At 39.7% G+C, this 21,704-nt stretch overlaps 1 protein-coding gene across 1 annotated transcript; it reads right to left on the bottom strand.

Annotated features, from left to right (window-relative positions):
• Positions 1-2,000: 2,000 nt before the first annotated feature.
• LOC128657896 (cytochrome c oxidase subunit 7A-related protein, mitochondrial) lies at positions 2,001-20,597 on the bottom strand. Its single transcript, XM_053712324.1, has 3 exons — positions 20,438-20,597; positions 4,623-4,757; positions 2,001-2,158 (listed from the first exon to the last, which is right to left on the bottom strand). The coding sequence occupies exons 1-3, from the start codon at positions 20,507-20,509 to the stop codon at positions 2,015-2,017; spliced, it is 351 nt and encodes a 116-aa protein (XP_053568299.1). The 5' UTR covers positions 20,510-20,597; the 3' UTR covers positions 2,001-2,014.
• Between the last annotated feature and the right edge of the window lie 1,107 nt (positions 20,598-21,704).

Raw genomic sequence — 21,704 nt, 5'->3', positions numbered from 1 at the left:
AGATAGCTAAAGACACGTGCATGCTTCTGAGCTGACCTATTATATACCAAGAGAACTACGCAAAATTTATAATAGAAGTAAATTGGAAAGTCATCTGATGAAGCCCCTGTAGTCAATCCCTGGAGGAGGGGGGGGGGGGGGCGAAACAGGTCATGTGTGGCTAATCACTTTTAAACAATGCTCTGAACCTATGAGAAATTGCACCTGTGTGTTGGGCTTCTGCCTGCTGAAAGTTGTGGGAGCAGGTCCTGGAAGGAAATCCCCCTACTTGCAAAGAGACCTGTGAGAACCATCCAAGCAGCAGAACATATGCATCAAGCACTTTCTACACTGGAGCAGCGATAAGCATCTGTATACTATTGCTAACAAGGAATGCCTTTTTTTCCTAAATGGCAATTATAAAGCTACAGTATGCACACAATTTAAATGTGGATAACTTGTGACAGTTTCATTGATCACACTACCTAAGTTATATTGGGTCTGGATATGTGTTATAATGCTGAATATTAACAATATAGTGTATGCTACTCTAGTTCAAACAGAATTATGAAACCCGTTACAAATCAGCTTTTGAAAGGACATCAGCTAAGAGACCTAACCGAGGTTACATAGAACTTGCAAACAATTGCTACTAAAATTATATTTTATTGCTGTATTTATTCCACAAAAAAAAATAGATTATAATCTGGACGTACAAATATAATTTCTTGGAACAGTAAAACAATGAAACGAAGATAAAACCACAAAAAGCCATTCACAAAATTACAAAATAAGTTTTGGCTAATGCAATACATTAAAATACTCAATTCTGCAACAGAATCTTTGGCATGAATCCATTTGAAATCAATTTCACATTTCATTTGATTTTTATAAAAAGGGAACGGCATATTAATGTAGCAATGATACAATTGTATAAATTATACAGTACTTTATGAAAATGATAAAAAACAAAAACTTATTGGTAACAGGAGGGTTATGACGCCTGCTAGCTGTTTGAATGGCTCCTCAAGCAGATACAAGCAACTATGTTCCCACGAATAAACACAGTGCTTAAATGTTATGAAAACGAACATCAGCATTAACCTTCTACATTTTTACACAAAAAAAAAAAAATCAGATGAAAAACCATCAGCGTAACAAAGGAGCTTTGGTTTTAACAAATTTAAAGTCAAATGGGCATCTATCAGCACTTCTTATCTCAGTGAGACCTATTAAGTCTTATTCTTAATCATGAATTCCTGAGAACGATAAATAGGCCACACGTTATTTTTTTGTACATACAACTTTTCCCAATTTACTTCTATAATCCAATATGCTTCATTCTCTTAGTATTCAGCTCTCTCAGAAGTGCATTGCTGCCCCTTCAATAAAGAATACTAAGAGAATGAAGTAAATTGATAATAGAAGAAAATCGGAAAGTTGTTAAAAATTGTATGCTCTATCAGAATCATTAAAGAAAAAAAAATATGGATTTCATGTTCCTTTAATTCAGCTTAACTATGGCATTTAACTTTTGCTTTTTTAAGCAGACAGAATAAACACACAAGGAAAACAAACTCAGTCATATTACCACAGCTTAACATATTCAGAGATGTATTAATCACAAGAGGGAGCATTTACTGGTGTGCAGATACCTATAGACTTAAAGGACCACTCAATGTAGAAGAATTTAAATAAGTGCATGATAAAAAGAAAACAATTCAACACCTACTCTGAATTTTAAATAAGCAGTAGATTTTTTTCTGACAAAAGTATTTTTTCTCTTATTTTCCAGCACCCTGTATCATGTGACAGACATCAATCTTAAAAGTTTATTTTGACTTAAGTGTCCATTTAGGTAGAACAGTTTCCAAGCAACTTGAGACTTGCATTGCTAATTGCATTTTTAAGCCAACTAGAAACCATTTAGCTAAACTGTGCATTCAAAACAACAACAAGGTTAGAAAAAAATAGATGGTTATTTGCCGATGTTCACTAAAAAAATCAAAAAATACTTTCAGTCCCATTTTAGAATTTATTTTTTATTTTTAGGTTGCGCTGCCAGGTAAAGGGCTACAAGACAGTAGATAGTTCCTCCAACTGTTAATGCCATAGTGGTCCGATAAAGCAGTCTATCTGGTAGTCCACGCTTAAGGTGTACAGGAAGCCCATCCGATTTCTATATGGATTAAAAAGGGGAAAATACATATAATCAATTTGATATTAATTTTTTTTAAAAGACCGTTTCTTAAAGGGACATTAAATCCCTTTCATTCTTTCAGGATTCAGATAGAGCATGCAATTTTAAGCAACTTTCTATTATCAATTTTTCTTCGTTCTCTTGGTATCTTTATTGAAAAAGCAGGAATGTAAGCTTTCAAGTCTGCACATTTTTGGTTCAGAACCCTGGATACTGCTTGCTAATTGGCGAGTACATTTAGCCACCAATCAGCAAGCTGTAACCAGGTGCTGAACCAAAGATGAGCAGGCTCCTAAGCTTTACATGCCTGCTTTTTCAATAAAGATACTGAGAGAACAAAGAAAATTTGATAACAGGAGTATATTAGAAAGTTGCTTAAAATTGGATGCTGTATCTGAATCATGAAAAATAAAAATTGGGTTCAGTATCCCTTTAAAAACAGTTTACATTGATAATGCAGATATATATTAGTAAATAATAAAACATTTAAAGGACCAGTAAATACAATAGATCTGCATAGTCAACAAATGCATGATAAAAATACAATGCAATAGCACTTAGATTTTTTTTTCTGACAAGTTTCAGTTATGTCTATTTCCACTCCTCCTGTATCATGTGACAGCCATCAGCCAATCACAAATGCATATATGTATATTCTGTGAATTTGTGCACATGCTCAGTAGGAGCTGGTGACTCAAAGTGTAAATATAAAAAAAAAAAAGACTATGCACATTTTGTTAATGGAAGCAAATTGGAAAGTTGTTTAAACTTGCATGCTCTATCTAAATCAAGAAAGTTTAATTTTGACTTGAGTGACTAACTTTTGCTTCTAATAATTACCGTATATGATTTTGCTTCCTTTTGTGACTAATATTGTCATGCTTTCTGGTAGTACATTTTCAACTCCTGTGGGATACACACCCAGAAACTAATCTTGCCTTACAGGAAACAGGAATATCTAAGTCAGATGGCCAAAGCACAAGCTAAATGCATGTTATTGTACTGTGTAACTGGCAATTTTAACCCTTTCGTGACAGGGTTAAAGTGCCTACATCGGAACAACTGTTCCGATGTAGACAAATTGAAACTACGCGATCGTGCATACGATCGCGAGATTTCAAATATTGGATCGCATCTGGGGGGCGTCCCTACAATCCTAGGAACGCCCTCCAGACCGCGATTAAATCCCTGAAGCACAGAAGGCTTCAGGACAGCCGTTAGTTATGACGTTCCATTCCGTCATAACGGCTTTAAAGCCCAGTCTAATTATGACGGAATGGAACGGCATAACGGCTTTAAAAGGTTAAGTAATCAAGGGGATGTTAAATGACACCTACCTCCAAAACAAAAGCCTAGGAAACAAAACTGTCACATTGTTAATTGTGTTGATATATATTTTTTTATAACAAATGTTATATCTGACTTCTGCTACACCACTAGCATGAGGAGAAGGGACACATAGGTATTTTACAATCTGTTACTATTGATACAAACAAGTCAATGGGAAAGTTACAGTATTAACTACAGGAGTAAAACACTGAAGCTTATATTTGGTGGGCAGTGGAAAGCACCAGGGGCAGCATGTTTTTTGTGTGTGGAACTTTCATGTAAATTATGGAAGTGGGTTAAACAGGCGTATGTATATTTTTGAGTCTAACAAATGTTAGGTCTTATAACTGCTAACTAAAGTGATTGTAAACTTTAACGAATGAAAGCCCAGTATTGAATAATACTCTTAAAAACAGGGGTACTTTAATTCATTAAAGTTTACAAAAAGATTTGTTAAAATACTTACCTTTGTGTTATGGTAAGCATAACACGATCCTCCACCCGCATCTGCTGTTTTCTTTAACAAATAAGGAACTTTGTAAACTTTAATGAATTAAAGTGAAGGTAAATTTTGATGAATTAGTGTCCGGTTTTTAATAATCCTATTAAAAACAAGGGAACTTTAATTCATCAAAATTGACATTAAACTCGCTTTCTTCAAAAACTTACCTTTTAATTTTGACAGGCGCTGCAGCGCTTCCTCCTCCCGTTGCAAGCCCTCTTCGCGGGACCAAAATTATAAGTTCCGGCTTCCTCCAATCACAGTGTTGCCTCAGGCCAAGGGTAGGGGGGGGAGCCGTGATTGAAGGTAGCTGGATTCATCATTTCTGACAAATAAAGAGGCTTCCGACGGCCGGGGGAATCGCTGGAGCGGCCATCAGGATTAAAAGGTAAACTTTGATGAATTAAAATGCCCTTGTTTTTAATAGGATTATTAAAAACCGGGCACTAATTAATCAAAATTGACCTTCACTTTAAGTATTTGATACTGTACTTTAATTCATTAAGTTTACAATCACTTTACTTTAACCGGGAGTTGAATGTCCTTTTAAATGCAAAAGGAGTGACGTTTGTAAAGCCTTAAGTTTGCAAAGACAGTCATAATCCAGAATACCTGAAATAGCTTTTGAAAGTCTGGTACTTTGTTATGACCTAAGTATTCGGAAGCTGCTGCAGATTCAGATGCTATTTTTGTTGGAGTGGCAAATATAGTGGTAGATCCCTCAGATAAAATGGCTGGCCGTAGTCCCTGCAAAACATCAAGTGAAAGCTACTTTTAGCAAGGCAACAAAAGCAAAATTAGCATGGTCCCTTTGCAAATATAAGTGTAGTAACAAAAAAAAAAGAAAAAAAAAAAAAAAGGAGTATGTTTAAAAGTAAACATTTTTAATAAAAGTATGCATTGTAATAATAAAAATATAGATACTAAACAGTGATTAAAAAAAAAAATGTACCAATTCCATTTTGAAATCTCCGAACACTGTTCCTCATAACAAAGTCATTAGTTATAAAACATAATTTATGCTTACCTGATAAATTCCTTTCTTCTGTTGTGTGATCAGTCCACGGGTCATCATTACTTCTGGGATATAACTCCTCCCCAACAGGAAATGCAAGAGGATTCACCCAGCAGAGCTGCATATAGCTCCTCCCCTCTACGTCAGTCCCAGTCATTCGACCAAGAATCAACGAGAAAGGAGTAACCAAGGGTGAAGTGGTGACTGGAGTATAATTTAAAAGATATTTACCTGCCTTAAAACAGGGCGGGCCGTGGACTGATCACACAACAGAAGAAAGGAATTTATCAGGTAAGCATAAATTATGTTTTCTTCTGTTATGTGTGATCAGTCCACGGGTCATCATTACTTCTGGGATACCAATACCAAAGCAAAAGTACACGGATGACGGGAGGGATAGGCAGGCTCATTATACAGAAGGAACCACTGCCTGAAGAACCTTTCTCCCAAAAATAGCCTCCGAAGAAGCAAAAGTGTCAAATTTGTAAAATTTGGAAAAAGTATGAAGCGAAGACCAAGTTGCAGCCTTGCAAATCTGTTCAACAGAGGCCTCATTCTTAAAGGCCCAAGTGGAAGCCACAGCTCTAGTGGAGTGAGCTGTAATTCTTTCAGGAGGCTGCTGTCCAGCAGTCTCATAGGCTAAACGTATTATGCTACGAAGCCAAAAAGAGAGAGAGGTAGCAGAAGCCTTTTTGACCTCTCCTCTGTCCAGAATAAACGACAAACAGGGAAGAAGTTTGGCGAAAATCTTTAGTTGCCTGCAAGTAGAACTTGAGGGCACGAACTACATCCAGATTGTGTAGAAGACGTTCCTTCTTTGAAGAAGGATTTGGACACAAGGATGGAACAACAATCTCTTGATTGATATTCCTGTTAGTGACTACCTGTTACGGTTGCCTCCAGGCTGGCTGGAAGTTGGACCGTAGAAAAGGATGCTCCTAGCGCTCACCAAAGGAGCAGCAGCACCGTGGACACTCTATAACTGCTGCGTAGCCACCATCAGTAATGCAGACTATATGAACCACTGCTGCTGGGCTGGTATCTCGCCGTCTGCTCTGCGCCCTGGACCTACGACCAGGCTCCAGTAGGCGAACCTCTTGCTTCTGTAGCAATCCCTGTAGCTAAGGGAGTATGAAAAACATAGCAATCCCTGTAGTGATTATAAGCTGTCCCCTACAAACATGAGTCAAAGCTGCAAGTTAGAGGGTCAAAAATAGGTCTGATGTGCTGGAGCACACAGCCTCCTTTTTATTGAGGTTACATGCAAACAGGACACTCTCAGGGGGAGGCATAAAATCCCCCATCACACATTTGATATTAGATAGAGAGACACTCCCTTTGACAGGCCACAACATTTACTTCAGCAGATAACATTACACACAATAAAACAATGCAGTCCACCTTATCAATACTAGTCTGATTAGACAATGGGAAAGTTGATCACTAAACCTAATTAGAGCTAATCCCAGCAGACTTGTATTTAGAATAGGTTTCTTGAAGCTGAACAAAATTTAACTCTTAATGGCACACAATGAAACTGAACCAAGTGGGAGAAAGCCAGGGACAAGTCATTTCACAGGTCTGGGGACATAGTCTTAAAGGGGCATTGTTCATTAAAGTCACAATATGTCCCCAGATGGTTCTTAAAGGGCCACACACACCCAACAAAAGTCAATATGTCCTCAGGGGCACAATCTTCCAGGGGCCATAGTCATGTGGAAGGAGGCTGGCAAATAGGCTTCTCCAAAATCCAGGGAAGCAGGGCAATTTTTCATTTAAAGGGCCAGTTACAAACAGCAGTTTGTAACATATCTCCCCTTTTGGAGGGAGACTAACCAGGCACCTGACCTTCTGCCGGTCAGTGCCCAAGTTAGTCTCGCAACCCACCCACAAATAATCGCTAGCAGCAAAGTAGCCCCCCCACAATACGTAGTACTGGCCTGTAAGTTCCAGGTTGCAGGATGAAAGTGCAGCATCCTCGGCCTTCCTGGCGCAGCTGGGCAAATAGCTGATGGTACTTGGGGGGCAGAGGCCAGCGGCACTCTGCCCTGGTGCCAGCGCTTCTGCTGGGGTGAGGGGTTTGCAGGCCAGTCCTGTAACAAGGGGGTCTGTAGGGCAGAGGCCAGCAGCGCTCTGTTCTGATGCCAGCTCTTCTGCTGGGGGAATTGGGGCATAGTCCTGCCCGGTGGCAAAGGGAACGTGGGGGTCAGTGGGGGTTAACATCTCCACTGTTAACCCTGGGCCCAAGTTAGGAGTTAGCTGGGGAGGGGGAGATTGGCTTACCTCCTCCTCCTGATACTCCGGTGGCCGTTGGGAAGGGAGGTCGATGCTCTCCGCTTCCTGTGGAACATGCTGCGGCTGGGGAGAGAGACCGGTTGTCTCCTCTCCCTGGAAGGCACACTCCGGCTGGGGAGGGAGGTCGATGCTCTCCCCTCCCTGTAGCTGGGTCTGTCGCTGGGGATCTGGGCTGCCTGCCCAGCATCCCTGTAGGGCCGGTAGAGAGACTGCGGTCCCATCTCCACCTGCCTGCTGGGGGTCCTCCCAGGACCAGTCTATGAGGCCTGCTGCCTCTGGTATCTCTGGCTGGGGAAGGGGACTGGTTGTCTCTTCCCTCTGCACGGTATACTGCCGCTGGGGAGGGAGGTCGCTGCTCTCCTCTCCCTGTAACTCTGGCTGCCGCTGGGAAGGGAGGTTGTTGCTCTCCGCTCCTTGTGACTCACTTTCTCGCTGGAGACCAGGTGTCCAGACCCTCAAACTCCACAGTTGGCGCTCAAAGGCTCGTGCCGCTTTGTTCTCCGTATCCAATTCCCGGATGATGCGACTGACTACCTCCTGTGCAGGGTCTGGACCATATCGGACTAGCCGCCTCTTTACCTCTGGAACGAAATCCGCGCCCTCATAGCGACGGATCAGGTTGAGGTGCTCTTCACAGGGTTCTGAATAGTGTCTTGTCAGCTCCATGCTGCTGTAGGTAGGGACGCTGCGCAGTGGCTAGCGTTGCCCTCAATAACTCTCCTACGATACCAGTGCTGTTGTGGTGCTGCTCCTTGCGCTAGGACGCCAATCCCACCGCTGCCGCCAAATGTTACGGTTGCCTCCAGGCTGGCTGGAAGTTGGACCGTAGAAAAGGATGCTCCTAGCGCTCACCAAAGGAGCAGCAGCACCGTGGACACTCTATAACTGCTGCGTAGCCACCATCAGTAATGCAGACTATATGAACCACTGCTGCTGGGCTGGTATCTCGCCGTCTGCTCTGCGCCCTGGACCTACGACCAGGCTCCAGTAGGCGAACCTCTTGCTTCTGTAGCAATCCCTGTAGCTAAGGGAGTATGAAAAACATAGCAATCCCTGTAGTGATTATAAGCTGTCCCCTACAAACATGAGTCAAAGCTGCAAGTTAGAGGGTCAAAAATAGGTCTGATGTGCTGGAGCACACAGCCTCCTTTTTATTGAGGTTACATGCAAACAGGACACTCTCAGGGGGAGGCATAAAATCCCCCATCACACATTTGATATTAGATAGAGAGACACTCCCTTTGACAGGCCACAACATTTACTTCAGCAGATAACATTACACACAATAAAACAATGCAGTCCACCTTATCAATACTAGTCTGATTAGACAATGGGAAAGTTGATCACTAAACCTAATTAGAGCTAATCCCAGCAGACTTGTATTTAGAATAGGTTTCTTGAAGCTGAACAAAATTTAACTCTTAATGGCACACAATGAAACTGAACCAAGTGGGAGAAAGCCAGGGACAAGTCATTTCACAGGTCTGGGGACATAGTCTTAAAGGGGCATTGTTCATTAAAGTCACAATATGTCCCCAGATGGTTCTTAAAGGGCCACACACACCCAACAAAAGTCAATATGTCCTCAGGGGCACAATCTTCCAGGGGCCATAGTCATGTGGAAGGAGGCTGGCAAATAGGCTTCTCCAAAATCCAGGGAAGCAGGGCAATTTTTCATTTAAAGGGCCAGTTACAAACAGCAGTTTGTAACACTACCTTAGGTAAGAACCCAGGTTTAGTACGCAGAACTACCTTGTCTGAGTGAAAAATCAGATAAGGAGAATCACAATGTAAGGCTGATAACTCAGAGACTCTTCGAGCCGAGGAAATAGCCATTAAAAACAGAACTTTCCAAGATAACAGTTTTATATCAATGGAATGAAGGGGTTCAAACGGAACACCCTGTAAAACGTTAAGAACTAAGTTTAAACTCCATGGCGGAGCAACAGCTTTAAACACAGGCTTGATCCTAGCTAAAGCCTGACAAAAGGCCTGGACGTCTGGATTTTCTGACAGACGCCTGTGTAACAAGATGGACAGAGCTGAAATCTGTCCCTTTAATGAACTAGCTGATAAACCCTTTTCTAACCCTTCTTGTAGAAAGGACAATATCCTAGGGATCCTAACCTTACTCCAGGAGTAACGTTTGGATTCGCACCAGTATAGGTATTTACGCCATATTTTATGGTAAATCTTTCTGGTAACAGGCTTCCTAGCCTGTATCAGGGTATCAATAACCGACTCAGAAAAACCACGTTTTGATAAAATCAAGCGTTCAATTTCCAAGCAGTCAGCTTCAGAGAAGTTAGATTTTGATGTTTGAATGGACCCTGTATCAGAAGGTCCTGTCTTAGAGGTAGAGACCAAGGCGGACAGGATGACATGTCCACTAGATCTGCATACCAAGTCCTGCGTGGCCATGCAGGCGCTATTAGAATCACTGATGCTCTCTCCTGTTTGATTTTGGCAATCAATCGAGGAAGCAGCGGGAAGGGTGGAAACACATAAGCCATCCCGAAGTTCCAAGGTGCTGTCAAAGCATCTATCAGAACCGCTCCCGGATCCCTGGATCTGGACCCGTAGTGAGGAAGTTTGGCGTTCTGGCGAGACGCCATGAGATCTATCTCTGGTTTGCCCCAACGTCGAAGTATTTGGGCAAAGACCTCCGGATGAAGTTCCCACTCCCCCGGATGAAAAGTCTGGCGACTCAAGAAATCCGCCTCCCAGTTCTCCACTCCCGGGATGTGGATTGCTGACAGGTGGCAAGAGTGAGACTCTGCCCAGCGAATTATCTTTGATACTTCCATCATTGCTAGGGAGCTTCTTGTCCCTCCCTGATGGTTGATGTAAGCTACAGTCGTGATGTTGTCCGACTGAAACCTGATGAACCCCCGAGTTGTTAATTGGGGCCAAGCCAGAAGGGCATTGAGAACTGCTCTCAATTCCAGAATGTTTATTGGAAGGAGACTCTCCTCCTGATTCCATAGTCCCTGAGCCTTCAGAGAATTCCAGACAGCGCCCCAACCTAGTAGGCTGGCGTCTGTTGTTACAATTGTCCAGTCTGGCCTGCTGAATGGCATCCCCCTGGACAGGTGTGGCCGATAAAGCCACCATAGAAGAGAATTTCTGGTCTCTTGATTCAGATTCAGAGTAGGGGACAAATCTGAGTAATCCCCATTCCACTGACTTAGCATGCACAATTGCAGCGGTCTGAGGTGTAGGCGTGCAAAAGGTACTATGTCCATTGCCGCTACCATTAAGCCGATCACCTCCATGCATTGAGCTACTGACGGGTGTTGAATGGAATGAAGGACACGGCATGCATTTTGAAGCTTTGTTAACCTGTCTTCTGTCAGGTAAATCTTCATTTCTACAGAATCTATAAGAGTCCCCAAGAATGGAACTCTTGTGAGAGGAAAAAGAGAACTCTTCTTTTCGTTCACTTTCCATCCATGCGACCTTAGAAATGCCAGAACTAACTCTGTATGAGACTTGGCAGTTTGAAAGCTTGAAGCTTGTATTAGAATGTCGTCTAGGTACGGAGCTACCGAAATCCCTCGCGGTCTTAGTACCGCCAGAAGGGCACCCAGAACCTTTGTGAAGATTCTTGGAGCCGTAGCCAATCCGAATGGAAGAGCTACAAACTGGTAGTGCCTGTCTAGGAAGGCAAACCGTAGATACCGGTGATGATCTTTGTGAATCGGTATGTGAAGGTAAGCATCTTTTAAATCCACTGTGGTCATGTACTGACCCTTTTGGATCATGGGTAAGATTGTCCGAATAGTTTCCATTTTGAACGATGGAACTCTTAGGAATTTGTTTAGAATCTTTAAATCTAAGATTGGCCTGAAAGTTCCCTCTTTTTTGGGAACCACAAACAGGTTTGAGTAGAACCCTTGTCCTTGTTCCGACCGCGGAACCGGATGGATCACTCCCATTAATAACAGATCTTGTACACAGCGTAGAAACGCTTCTTTCTTTATCTGGTTTGTTGACAACCTTGACAGATGAAATCTCCCTCTTGGGGGAGATAATTTGAAGTCTAGAAGGTATCCCTGAGATATGATCTCTAGCGCCCAGGGATCCTGAACATCTCTTGCCCAGGCCTGGGCGAAGAGAGAAAGTCTGCCCCCCACTAGATCCGGTCCCGGATCGGGGGCTCTCGGTTCATGCTGTCTTTGGGGCAGCAGCAGGTTTCCTGGCCTGCTTGCCCTTGTTCCAGGACTGGTTAGGCTTCCAGCCTTGCCTGTAACGAGCAACAGCTCCCTCCTGTTTTGGTGCAGTGGAGGTTGATGCTGCTCCTGTTTTGAAATTCCGAAAGGGACGAAAATTAGACTGTCTAGCCTTAGCTTTGGCTTTGTCTTGAGGTAGGGCGTGGCCCTTACCTCCTGTAATGTCAGCGATAATTTCTTTCAAACCGGGCCCAAATAAAGACTGCCCCTTGAAAGGTATATTAAGTAATTTGGACTTAGAAGTAACATCAGCTGACCAGGATTTTAGCCACAGCGCCCTACGTGCCTGGATGGCGAATCCTGAGTTCTTAGCCGTAAGTTTGGTTAAATGTACTACGGCCTCCGAAATGAATGAATTAGCTAGTTTAAGGACTCTAAGCCTGTCCGTAATGTCGTCTAGCGTAGATGAACTAAGGTTCTCTTCCAGAGAATCAATCCAAAATGCTGCCGCAGCCGTAATCGGCGCGATACATGCAAGGGGTTGCAATATAAAACCTTGTTGAACAAACATTTTCTTAAGGTAACCCTCTAATTTTTTATCCATTGGATCTGAAAAAGCACAGCTATCCTCCACCGGGATAGTGGTACGCTTAGCTAAAGTAGAAACTGCTCCCTCCACCTTAGGGACCGTTTGCCATAAGTCCCGAGTGGTGGCGTCTATTGGAAACATCTTTCTAAATATTGGAGGGGGTGAGAACGGCACACCGGGTCTATCCCACTCCTTAGTAACAATTCCAGTTAGTCTCTTAGGTATAGGAAAAACGTCAGTACTCGCCGGTACCGCAAAGTATTTATCCAACCTACACAGTTTCTCTGGTATTGCAACGGTGTTGCAATCATTGAGAGCTGCTAAAACCTCCCCTAGTAATACACGGAGGTTCTCCAATTTAAATTTAAAATTTGAAATATCTGAATCCAATCTGTTTGGATCAGAACCGTCACCCACAGAATGAAGCTCTCCGTCCTCATGCTCTGCAAGCTGTGACGCAGTATCAGACATGGCCCTAGTATTGTCAGCGCACTCTGTTCTCACCCCAGAGTGATCACGCTTGCCTCTTAGTTCTGGTAATTTAGACAAAACTTCAGTCATAACAGTAGCCATATCTTGTAATGTTATCTGTAATGGCCGCCCAGATGTACAAGGCGCCATAATATCACGCACCTCCCGGGCGGGAGATGCAGGTACTGCCGCGTGAGGCGAGTTAGTCGGCATAACTCTCCCCTCGCTGTTTGGTGAAATTTGTTCAAATTGTACAGATTGACTTTTATTTAAAGTAGCATCAATACAGTTAGTACATAAATTTCTATTGGGCTCCACCTTGGCATTGGAACAAATGACACATATCTTCCTCTGAGTCAGACATGTTTAACACACTAGCAATAAACTTGCAACTTGGTTATAATCTTTTTTAGCAAAAACGTACTGTGCCTCAAAGAGGTACTAAACGATTAAATGACAGTTGAAATAATGAACTGAAAAAACAGTTATAGCATCAAACTTTAAAACAACACAACTTTTAGCAAAGGTTTGTTCCCATAGTAAAATAACAATAATTAAATTTGACATAAAAATTACAGAGCAACGTTTTTATTCACAGTCAAAATAAAATTCTCACAGCTCTGCTGAGAGAATCTACCTCCCTCTAAAGAAGTTTGAAGACCCCTGAGATCTGTCGGAGATGAACCGGATCATGCAGGAAATATAAGAGTAACTGACTGGAAATTTTTGATGCGTAGCAAAGAGCGCCAAAAACGGCCCCTCCCTCACACACAGCAGTGAAGAGAAACGAAACTGTCACAATTAAAACCAAACAACTGCCAAGTGGAAAATAATGCCCAAATATTTATTCACTCAGTACCTCAGAAATGTAAACGATTCTACATTCCAGCAAAAACGTTTAACATGATAAATACTTATTAAAAGGATTAGTGACTTTTAACAGAGTAGTTCCGGTGAAATACCATCCCCAGAATACTGAAGTGTATACATACATGTCATTATAACGGTATGGCAGGATTTTCTCATCAATTCCATTCAGAAAATAAAAACTGCTACATACCTCAATGCAGATTCATCTGCCCGCTGTCCCCTGATCTGAAGCTTTTACCTCCCTCAGATGGCCGAGAACAGCAATATGATCTTAACTACTCCGGTTAAAATCATAGTAAAAAACTCTGGTAGATTCTTCCTCAAACTCTGCCAGAGAAGTAATAACACGCTCCGGTGCTATTGTAAAATAACAAACTTTTGATTGAAGTCATAAAAACTAAGTATAATCACCATAGTCCTCTCACACATCCTATCTAGTCGTTGGGTGCAAGAGAATGACTGGGACTGACGTAGAGGGGAGGAGCTATATGCAGCTCTGCTGGGTGAATCCTCTTGCATTTCCTGTTGGGGAGGAGTTATATCCCAGAAGTAATGATGACCCGTGGACTGATCACACATAACAGAAGAAATAAGGTTTAACTTTTTTTTTTCTTCTTCAAATGTTGAATATATGTATGTAAAATGGATGTAAACTAGTCACTATCACTCACTGGTTACAACTATAGATACCTCTAGTATCACTCTGAATATCCTTTTGATATTGAAGAAATATAGTACTTGGACCATACATTAAGCCCAAGCGCTTAAAACTTATGGTCAAGCTTATCTTAGAAAGTTAGAATTTTTGGATGTAGTCTATTATTGGAAAAAAAATAAAAATCTTTACACTAATTAATTTGCTATCCTAGGATATGTTATTAGGAACACAAGGAGTTACCTCTACATTGTTGGAAGGCCCTTTATAAAATTAGTTGCCATATGTCCCTTTAAGACCAAGGGAGAATGATGAACCAAGGCACTACTAAAAACCAGGGCAGTATACTATAAAGCCTGTGACACACTGCAAGCGGAGCGGTGCGCAGCGTGTAGATGCAGCTGTGCGCGCTCAGTGTGTCCTGCCTTTTCATCTCTGAGCACTCTGCTGCGTCAGGCCGCGTAGCTGAGCGCTCAGAGATGAAATAATTGAACTTTAGAAGCGATGCGACGCGAAGCAGCTGCATCGCCTCGCGCCGCATCGCTTGCAGTGTGTCACAGCCTTCAGGGTTCTACAGGAGCAATTCTCTAGACCTTCAACTTAAATGGCCTGAGGACACTGCGTCCTCAGTCCTCAATTAAAGAGCTCTCGCAAAGAATCCACAATCTGGTACTACAAATGGATGGTTAAATATATTAGCATCATAACGTGGACAAAACATTTTTTAGTGCTTCATATACTTTTAACGGGACAGTAAACGCCTTGAGATTTTTTTTATCTAAAAATGTTTAGCTGTGCATAATGAAACACTGTTGCAATATATTTTTATTATTTATTTGCCTCCCTTTTCATGTAATTTAGCTCTGAAAATAGAGCAATTTCTAACTCTGGCCTTGAGATATAACCCTGCTACATATCTGTCTATAATTTGCTAACTGATAACTGCAATTTTTATTTACTATCAGGGGCTAGCCTTGTTTTTTGCAAACTAAAGCCCAGATTGGCTCCTCCAAATAAGGCAAATGGTGGGTGGAATATGACAACTGAAAAATCAGTTCAGTAAAAAGGATGTTCATTTGTTTTTTGTTAAAAAAAAATTAGACTTGGCTGATGTTACTCTATAGCAACACAATAGAAACTACTGTCCCTTTAATGGATAGTGCAGGGAGCCCTCATTGTGCTCGAATTACCAATGGCGAGTTAAAGGGATATGAAACTCAATTTTTATTTTGTGATTCAGATAAACAACTTTCTAATTTACTTCTATTACTATTTTTTGTTGTCGTGGTATCTTTTGTTGAAAAACAAAGACGTAAGCTTAGGAGCCAGCCCATTTTTGGAGCACTATATAGCAGTTTTATAAGAATGTTATCCGTTTACAAGAGCACTAGATAGACGGCACTCTATTTCTTGCCATGTAGTGCTCCTGATGCCAACCTAAGTATCTCTTCAACACAGAATACCATGGGAACTAAACAAATTATAAACTTTTTAAAATGTTAAGCTCTGTCTGAATCACAAAAGAAAATGTTGGGGTTTTAAATACCTTTAAGTATTGCAATTAAAAATACTGCTTTAAAATGTTGCGCTTTTTGAGACCTGAAGTAAGCCATTATCTCATGGATAACATGAAAATGCTAAGGAAACAAATTATTTAAAAGCTACACGATTCAGATGGAGAATACAATTTTAAACAGCATTCTAATTTACTTCCATTTTATTTGCTTCATTATATAGATATCCTTTGTTGAAAAAAATAGCAATGCACACGGGTGAGCCAATCACACGAGGCATCTATGTGCAGCCACCAATCCGCAGCTACTGAACATATTTAGATATGCTTTTCAACAAAGGATAGCAAGAGAATGAAATAAATTAAATAGAAGTAAATTAGAAAGTTGTTTAAAATTGCTCTCTTGCTAAATCATGAAAGAAAGAAAATAATTGGGTTTCATGTCCCTTTAAGTTATAGTTTAACTTAATACTTAAACCTTTTTTCAATTAATAAAGTGTTTGTGGTAGAATTAAAGGGATATGGTATATAACAAGAGGCAGGTGTATCTGATTTGTGGCAGAATTAAAGGGATATGGTATATAAAAAAGGATGGGTCTACATTTTTTTTTTGTGCTATACTACTGGCACCATCAGCTTAGAGCTTGAGCGATACCCAACATTAATTGCATGGCGAGTCCCCAAAAAGTGTATTATCTCATTCTAGATGACATGCAGATGATAGCATGCCCTATAGTCCTAGACTACTGACCAAGTGCTGATTAATAACTCTGGACTTGTAGTACAAGTGCAAAAACAGAAACGCTATTCATTGAGCAATGTTAACATACAATAGCGCAAATATTAAGTTAAACTGGTAATCCAATCCAAAGTTAGAGATTTGTATCTATCTATAAAATCTATGTTTTGAGGAAAGTTTATTTCTGAAAGTAAAGTCCATCGCTTAGTATATGAAGATGATAAATGTGGCATAAAACTTTAATCAAGCGTAAAGAATTTGTTGCACAAACCATTTAGCAGCTTTATATGCATTGAAATTGCTCAGCACTTAAAAGGGACAGTAAACCTAAAAAATAATGTTATATAATTCTGCACATAGTGCAGAATTATATAACATTATTTTTTAGGTTTACTGACACTTTAACGAAAGCATGAAGTAAATATGTTGGGACTCGGGAGCTTGTTGAAAAACCATGGGAGAAAGACAGCATCATTTGTTGTTCTATTAAAATATCCATTAAACATGTTTGCTGGGGTCTGTTTTTGTTTTAACATATTTATCAGAGATATCAGCAAAGGGCTTCAGGGGAAGGCATGTCTGTTTGCAGATCATTTTTGGAGGCTGCAAGTCCAGATGGCTGTAAATAAACAGTAATCTGTTAAAAGGAAATCTACTAAAATGGTATATGGTCTAAAAAAAAATAAAAACTTATCAGGAAAGGCTCAGTGACCTAAAAATGTATAGCTTAGATGAAAGAAGTGGTATAATAAAAACTAGGGATGCACCTAAATTTCGGCCGCAGAAACGTTTGCCGAAAATGGCTTTTTTCTTTTTTGCCTGTTATTTTCGGTAAAATTATTGTGTACCATATTTCAAATTTGATGCTAGTCTAGAGCTGCTGTTTAAATTCATTTCTTGATTTACTGTTATGCATACAATAGTTTTCTAGGACTAAACTTTATTTAGAAAAAAAAAACTTTAAATCTGATTCTGTTACACAGAACTAAAAGAATAATACAGTATATTTATATTTAAAAGGGCATTAAACCACAAAAAAAATCTCATGATTTAGATAGAGAAAACAATTATAAACAACATTTTAATTTACTTCTATTATCTAATTTGTTTTATTCTTTAGGTATCCGTTGTTGAATTAATAGCAATGCACATGGGTAAGCTAATCACATGAGGCATCTATGCACAGACACCATTCAGCAGCTACTGAGCCTATGCTTTTCAGCAAAGGATATCAAGAAAATGAAGAAAATTAGATAATAGAAGTAAATTAGAAAGTTGTTTAAAATTGAATGTTATTGAGTGTTACTTTCAATAAGTGTGGTTATTTTATTTTATTGGCTTGCAGGGTTTCAATTCAGATTCATCCATTAAATAGTCTAAATATGAAAAAAAAAAAAAAAAAAAAAAAAAAAAAGGGATTTTTTTTTTTTAATAATTTGGAAAAAAAAATGTTTTGGTTTTCGGTCCAGAATTTCTATATCGGTGCATCACTAATAGAAACGTTCAAGATTATTAAGAAGCTTAAAAAAGCTGAAACTAAGTATTTTTAGCAAAAAGAGCAATTCCAGAACAAGGGGTCATGATGTCAAGCTGAACGGTAGTTGATTCAGCAATAATTTGCAGAAGAACTTGCTCAAAGAAAGGGTGGTTGATTCCTGGAATAAACTTCCATTAAAGGAGGTAATGACAATCACTGTGGGGGACTAATGCCTGGGATGAGTGTAAGGCTACCATACAAAACTAAATAAGCTTACACTTTTACGATACTTTGGATAGACTTGAGTCTTTGAATCTTATCTGCTATCAAAATCGGTTACTTTCTGCATAACATCCACTGAACAGAAAACTTTGAAGCTACAAGTGTACTTCGCAAACTTCCTTGTTTTCAAAAGGGGCTACTAGTCTTGAGAAAGGCCCTTTTTGAGGGCAGAAACGCGTTGACATATTGGTAAGCATTACTTTAATCTTTACTTCATTCTCATATTGGATACACTATGTTGTGAATTTCTTTTTTTACAGGGACACTTTTTAGGATACCATAGGAGCAGCTGACAGGTGCTAGGATCCAATCAGCTATTTCAGCTACCACACTCAGGAATTTGGATCTGTTAAAGTAACTAACATTGGAAGGAATCAACTCCCTCACTTTCACCTTGCTTTTCATCACCCATTTTTTAGTTTTGATTGACTTATTTTTGTTCTTCACTAACATTTGTTGATCAACTTTTTGGATTATATTTTATTTTTTATGTTATTGCATATTGTGTATTTTATTATTTTTTATGTTATTGCCTATTGTGTATTTTATTTAATTATATCTTAACCTCACTGGATTAAGTAGCTAGCATTTTATATCCATTTGCACTCACTCACTATTTGATTGTATCTATACAATTATTTTGCTACCCCCTTTTTTTTGCACTGCAGTGCATTTTTCTATTTTTTGGAACACTATTTTTGTAACACTAATTTTGAACACTATTGTTTGTATTATTGTTTATTAGTTTTTTGCATGATGCACTTGCTACAGTTGTACTTAGGCTAATTCTGTTTTATTAGTATACACTCTTATTCTGGTGTACCACTCACACTGATCACCTGTTATTACCTCTGTTTTTATTGTAATTATCAGCTTTGGCCCTTTGAGCCGCTTCTGTAAGATATTCCTGTATTTGTAATTTTATTTATATGTGCTTTTTACATTTTTTATATATAGTCTTATTACTGATGCTTTTTAACATGGTTCATTAAATAATCTTCTTTTATCTCTCTGTGAGTATATTTATCCCTTGGCCTCTTATTGGCGCTGTATTCACTTCTTACTACTTGTGCATATTTTTTGGAGGTTGGTTAGGATCTCTGTTTGGATACAGCTTGGGGATTACCTTAGCGCTTGTACACTACCCCTTTTTCAAAAGGGGCTATTAACACACATATGCATTGAAATATTGAAGTATTGAAATCATTCTAGACTGAGAAAAGGATTAGGGGCAAGCAAGCTTGGAGCTCAAGAGCATTGCAATCTTTCTTTAGTTTGTTAAAGTGATGGTAAATCCTAGCGTTTGTGAAGCGCTAGTATTTATCATTAGAACAAATAAAGGGAACTTTTACTCATGACGTATATAAAATACTTCATGCTAAAAACTACTTTGTTTGCAGCGTTCGTCGCACTGAGCTGCTAAGGCAGCCCTCGGCAGAATGCTATTTGGCTGGGGTGACGTTTGCACCTCTGAGCCAATAGCCGTGTAGGAAATCTTGCTTGGCGCCAGATTTCCTGCACGGCTATTGGCTAAGAGGTGGAAACGTCACATCTCATCCAAATAGCGCTCTTCCGTGGGCTGCCTTAGCAGCTCAGTGCGGCGAACGCTGCAAACAAATAAAGGAGCTTTCAGCATGAAGTATTTTATACTTCATGACTGAAAATCCCCTTTATTTGTTCCAATGGTAAATACTAACTTTTCACAAACACTAGGATTTAACATCACTTTAAGTGGTGTGACAAATTTTTGTTTAGTTTGTAACTATTGTATTAGATGTATCAAACTGACAATGTCACTATAAGTATTGAATTATTTCATGACTAGTACCTTTGTAAAGCACTACATAAAATGTTGGCATTTCATAAATAATGTTAATAGGTTTATTTAAAAATCTGTAAGAAAAGACACCATATTGACAATTAAAATTGCTAACATACCAGCGAATAGCCTTAGGAAACTTATTTCACTGCATTTAAAAACATGGATACCTAATAAATACATGAAACATCACTTAATAAAAATATATAAACCATACCCAGGTTATTCTTATACAAACTATATCACCTAACACTAAGATGTAAGAGGTATTGTTACAACCTTGACAAAAACATGGCAAGGACTTGATATCCTTCAGCACCAAAACATGTCATTAATCAGTAAAATCAGGTGTCAGATTAGTTTCTCTCCACTCATATTACTAAGGGCCGTAATGAGGCTAAAATACAATGAATAACCAGTATAAGAGACTACACTGTCAGTGTTAAGGCCTAGGGCTCGAGTTTCCTTGAAGGTCAGTGACAGACGCCACGTACAAAGCTGACAGAAAGATTTAAAACAGCGACACGCACCTGCGGACTATAAGCCTCAGCCGGGACAGTCCCGACCAGCTTCTGTGTGAGCCCGCTGAACTTATAGTACATGATGTTACCCGCGTGCTGGGTGCCGAAGCGGTGTCAGACCTGGTATTCCACACACTTCCTATCTCTACAGCACCAGCACTCAAATCCTAGCTCCGCCTCTTCCTCTGACGAAACCGCATACACGTTCCCTTAAGGTGAACGCGCACTGTTACTGTTTTCTTTTTGTTCCAAAGTTGTTTTTTTTGTTTGTTTTTTTCTTCACGAAACAGGTGTGGAATTGGGTAAACTTGTGTTCGATTATTGTTTTTTAAAATATACGTCATTTGATCTAAATCTAATATCCGACTGAATTTGTATCTTAAAAGACTGTAATTATAATAATCCACCTTAAATATAAATAGAGTTAGAAACAGATTTTTAATTCTGGTAGGTAATAAATAAATAATAAAGTGATGATATTAGACGTGAAAGGGAGGGTCTTTGAGAAAGATTATTTTATTGAACATATTTAGCTAATGCTCATTATTTTTGTAAAGGAGGTGATTTAAAAATATATAAAATGTACACAATTTCCCAATAAGCATTTAAAAGTCCAATATAAAATTGCAGTATCATGAAGAAAAAATATTGACTGAGGTGTCATTACATATTTAGTGATTAATGTAAAATGAATTACAATTAAAAATAGTAATTCTATATAAAGAAGCTAAATTCGGTTAAAGAAAACTAGTAGTTCATGTAACATATTAAAGGGACAGTCTACTTTTAAAGGGACAGTCAAGTCCAAAAAAAACTTTCATGTTTCAAATAAGGCATGTCATTTTAAACAACTTTCCAATTTACTTTTATCACCAATTTTGCTTTGTTCTCTTGGTATTCTTAGCTGAAAGCTAAACCTAGGAAGGCTCGTATGATAATTTCTAAGCCCTTGAAGGTCACCTCTAATCACATGTTTTTTTATTTGCTTTTCACAGCAGGGGAGAGCTAGTTCCTGAAAGCCATATAGATAACATTGGCCGTGTTCGGGCAGCGCTCAGGAGCTAGTGGAGGCGCTTCACTCCCAGCGATGACGTGGCGCTAGGTGACGTCACAAGCAAGGGAGCTTCGAAAAAACGTTCGCATGCGCAAAGGGAATCTGCTGCACAATAATGGACTGCGCATGCGAACGTTTTTACTAAGCTCCCTTGTAGCTGCCTCCCAAGAATGATTTCCCCAGTCTCTTCGCAAACATCGGAACTCTGACCCACCTCCATTC

The sequence above is a fragment of the Bombina bombina genome, chromosome 4 (assembly GCF_027579735.1).
Source record: "Bombina bombina isolate aBomBom1 chromosome 4, aBomBom1.pri, whole genome shotgun sequence".
Lineage (NCBI taxonomy): Eukaryota > Metazoa > Chordata > Amphibia > Anura > Bombinatoridae > Bombina > Bombina bombina.
Note: the sequence above shows the minus strand (reverse complement) of the source record. Positions and strands in the feature narration are given on the sequence as shown.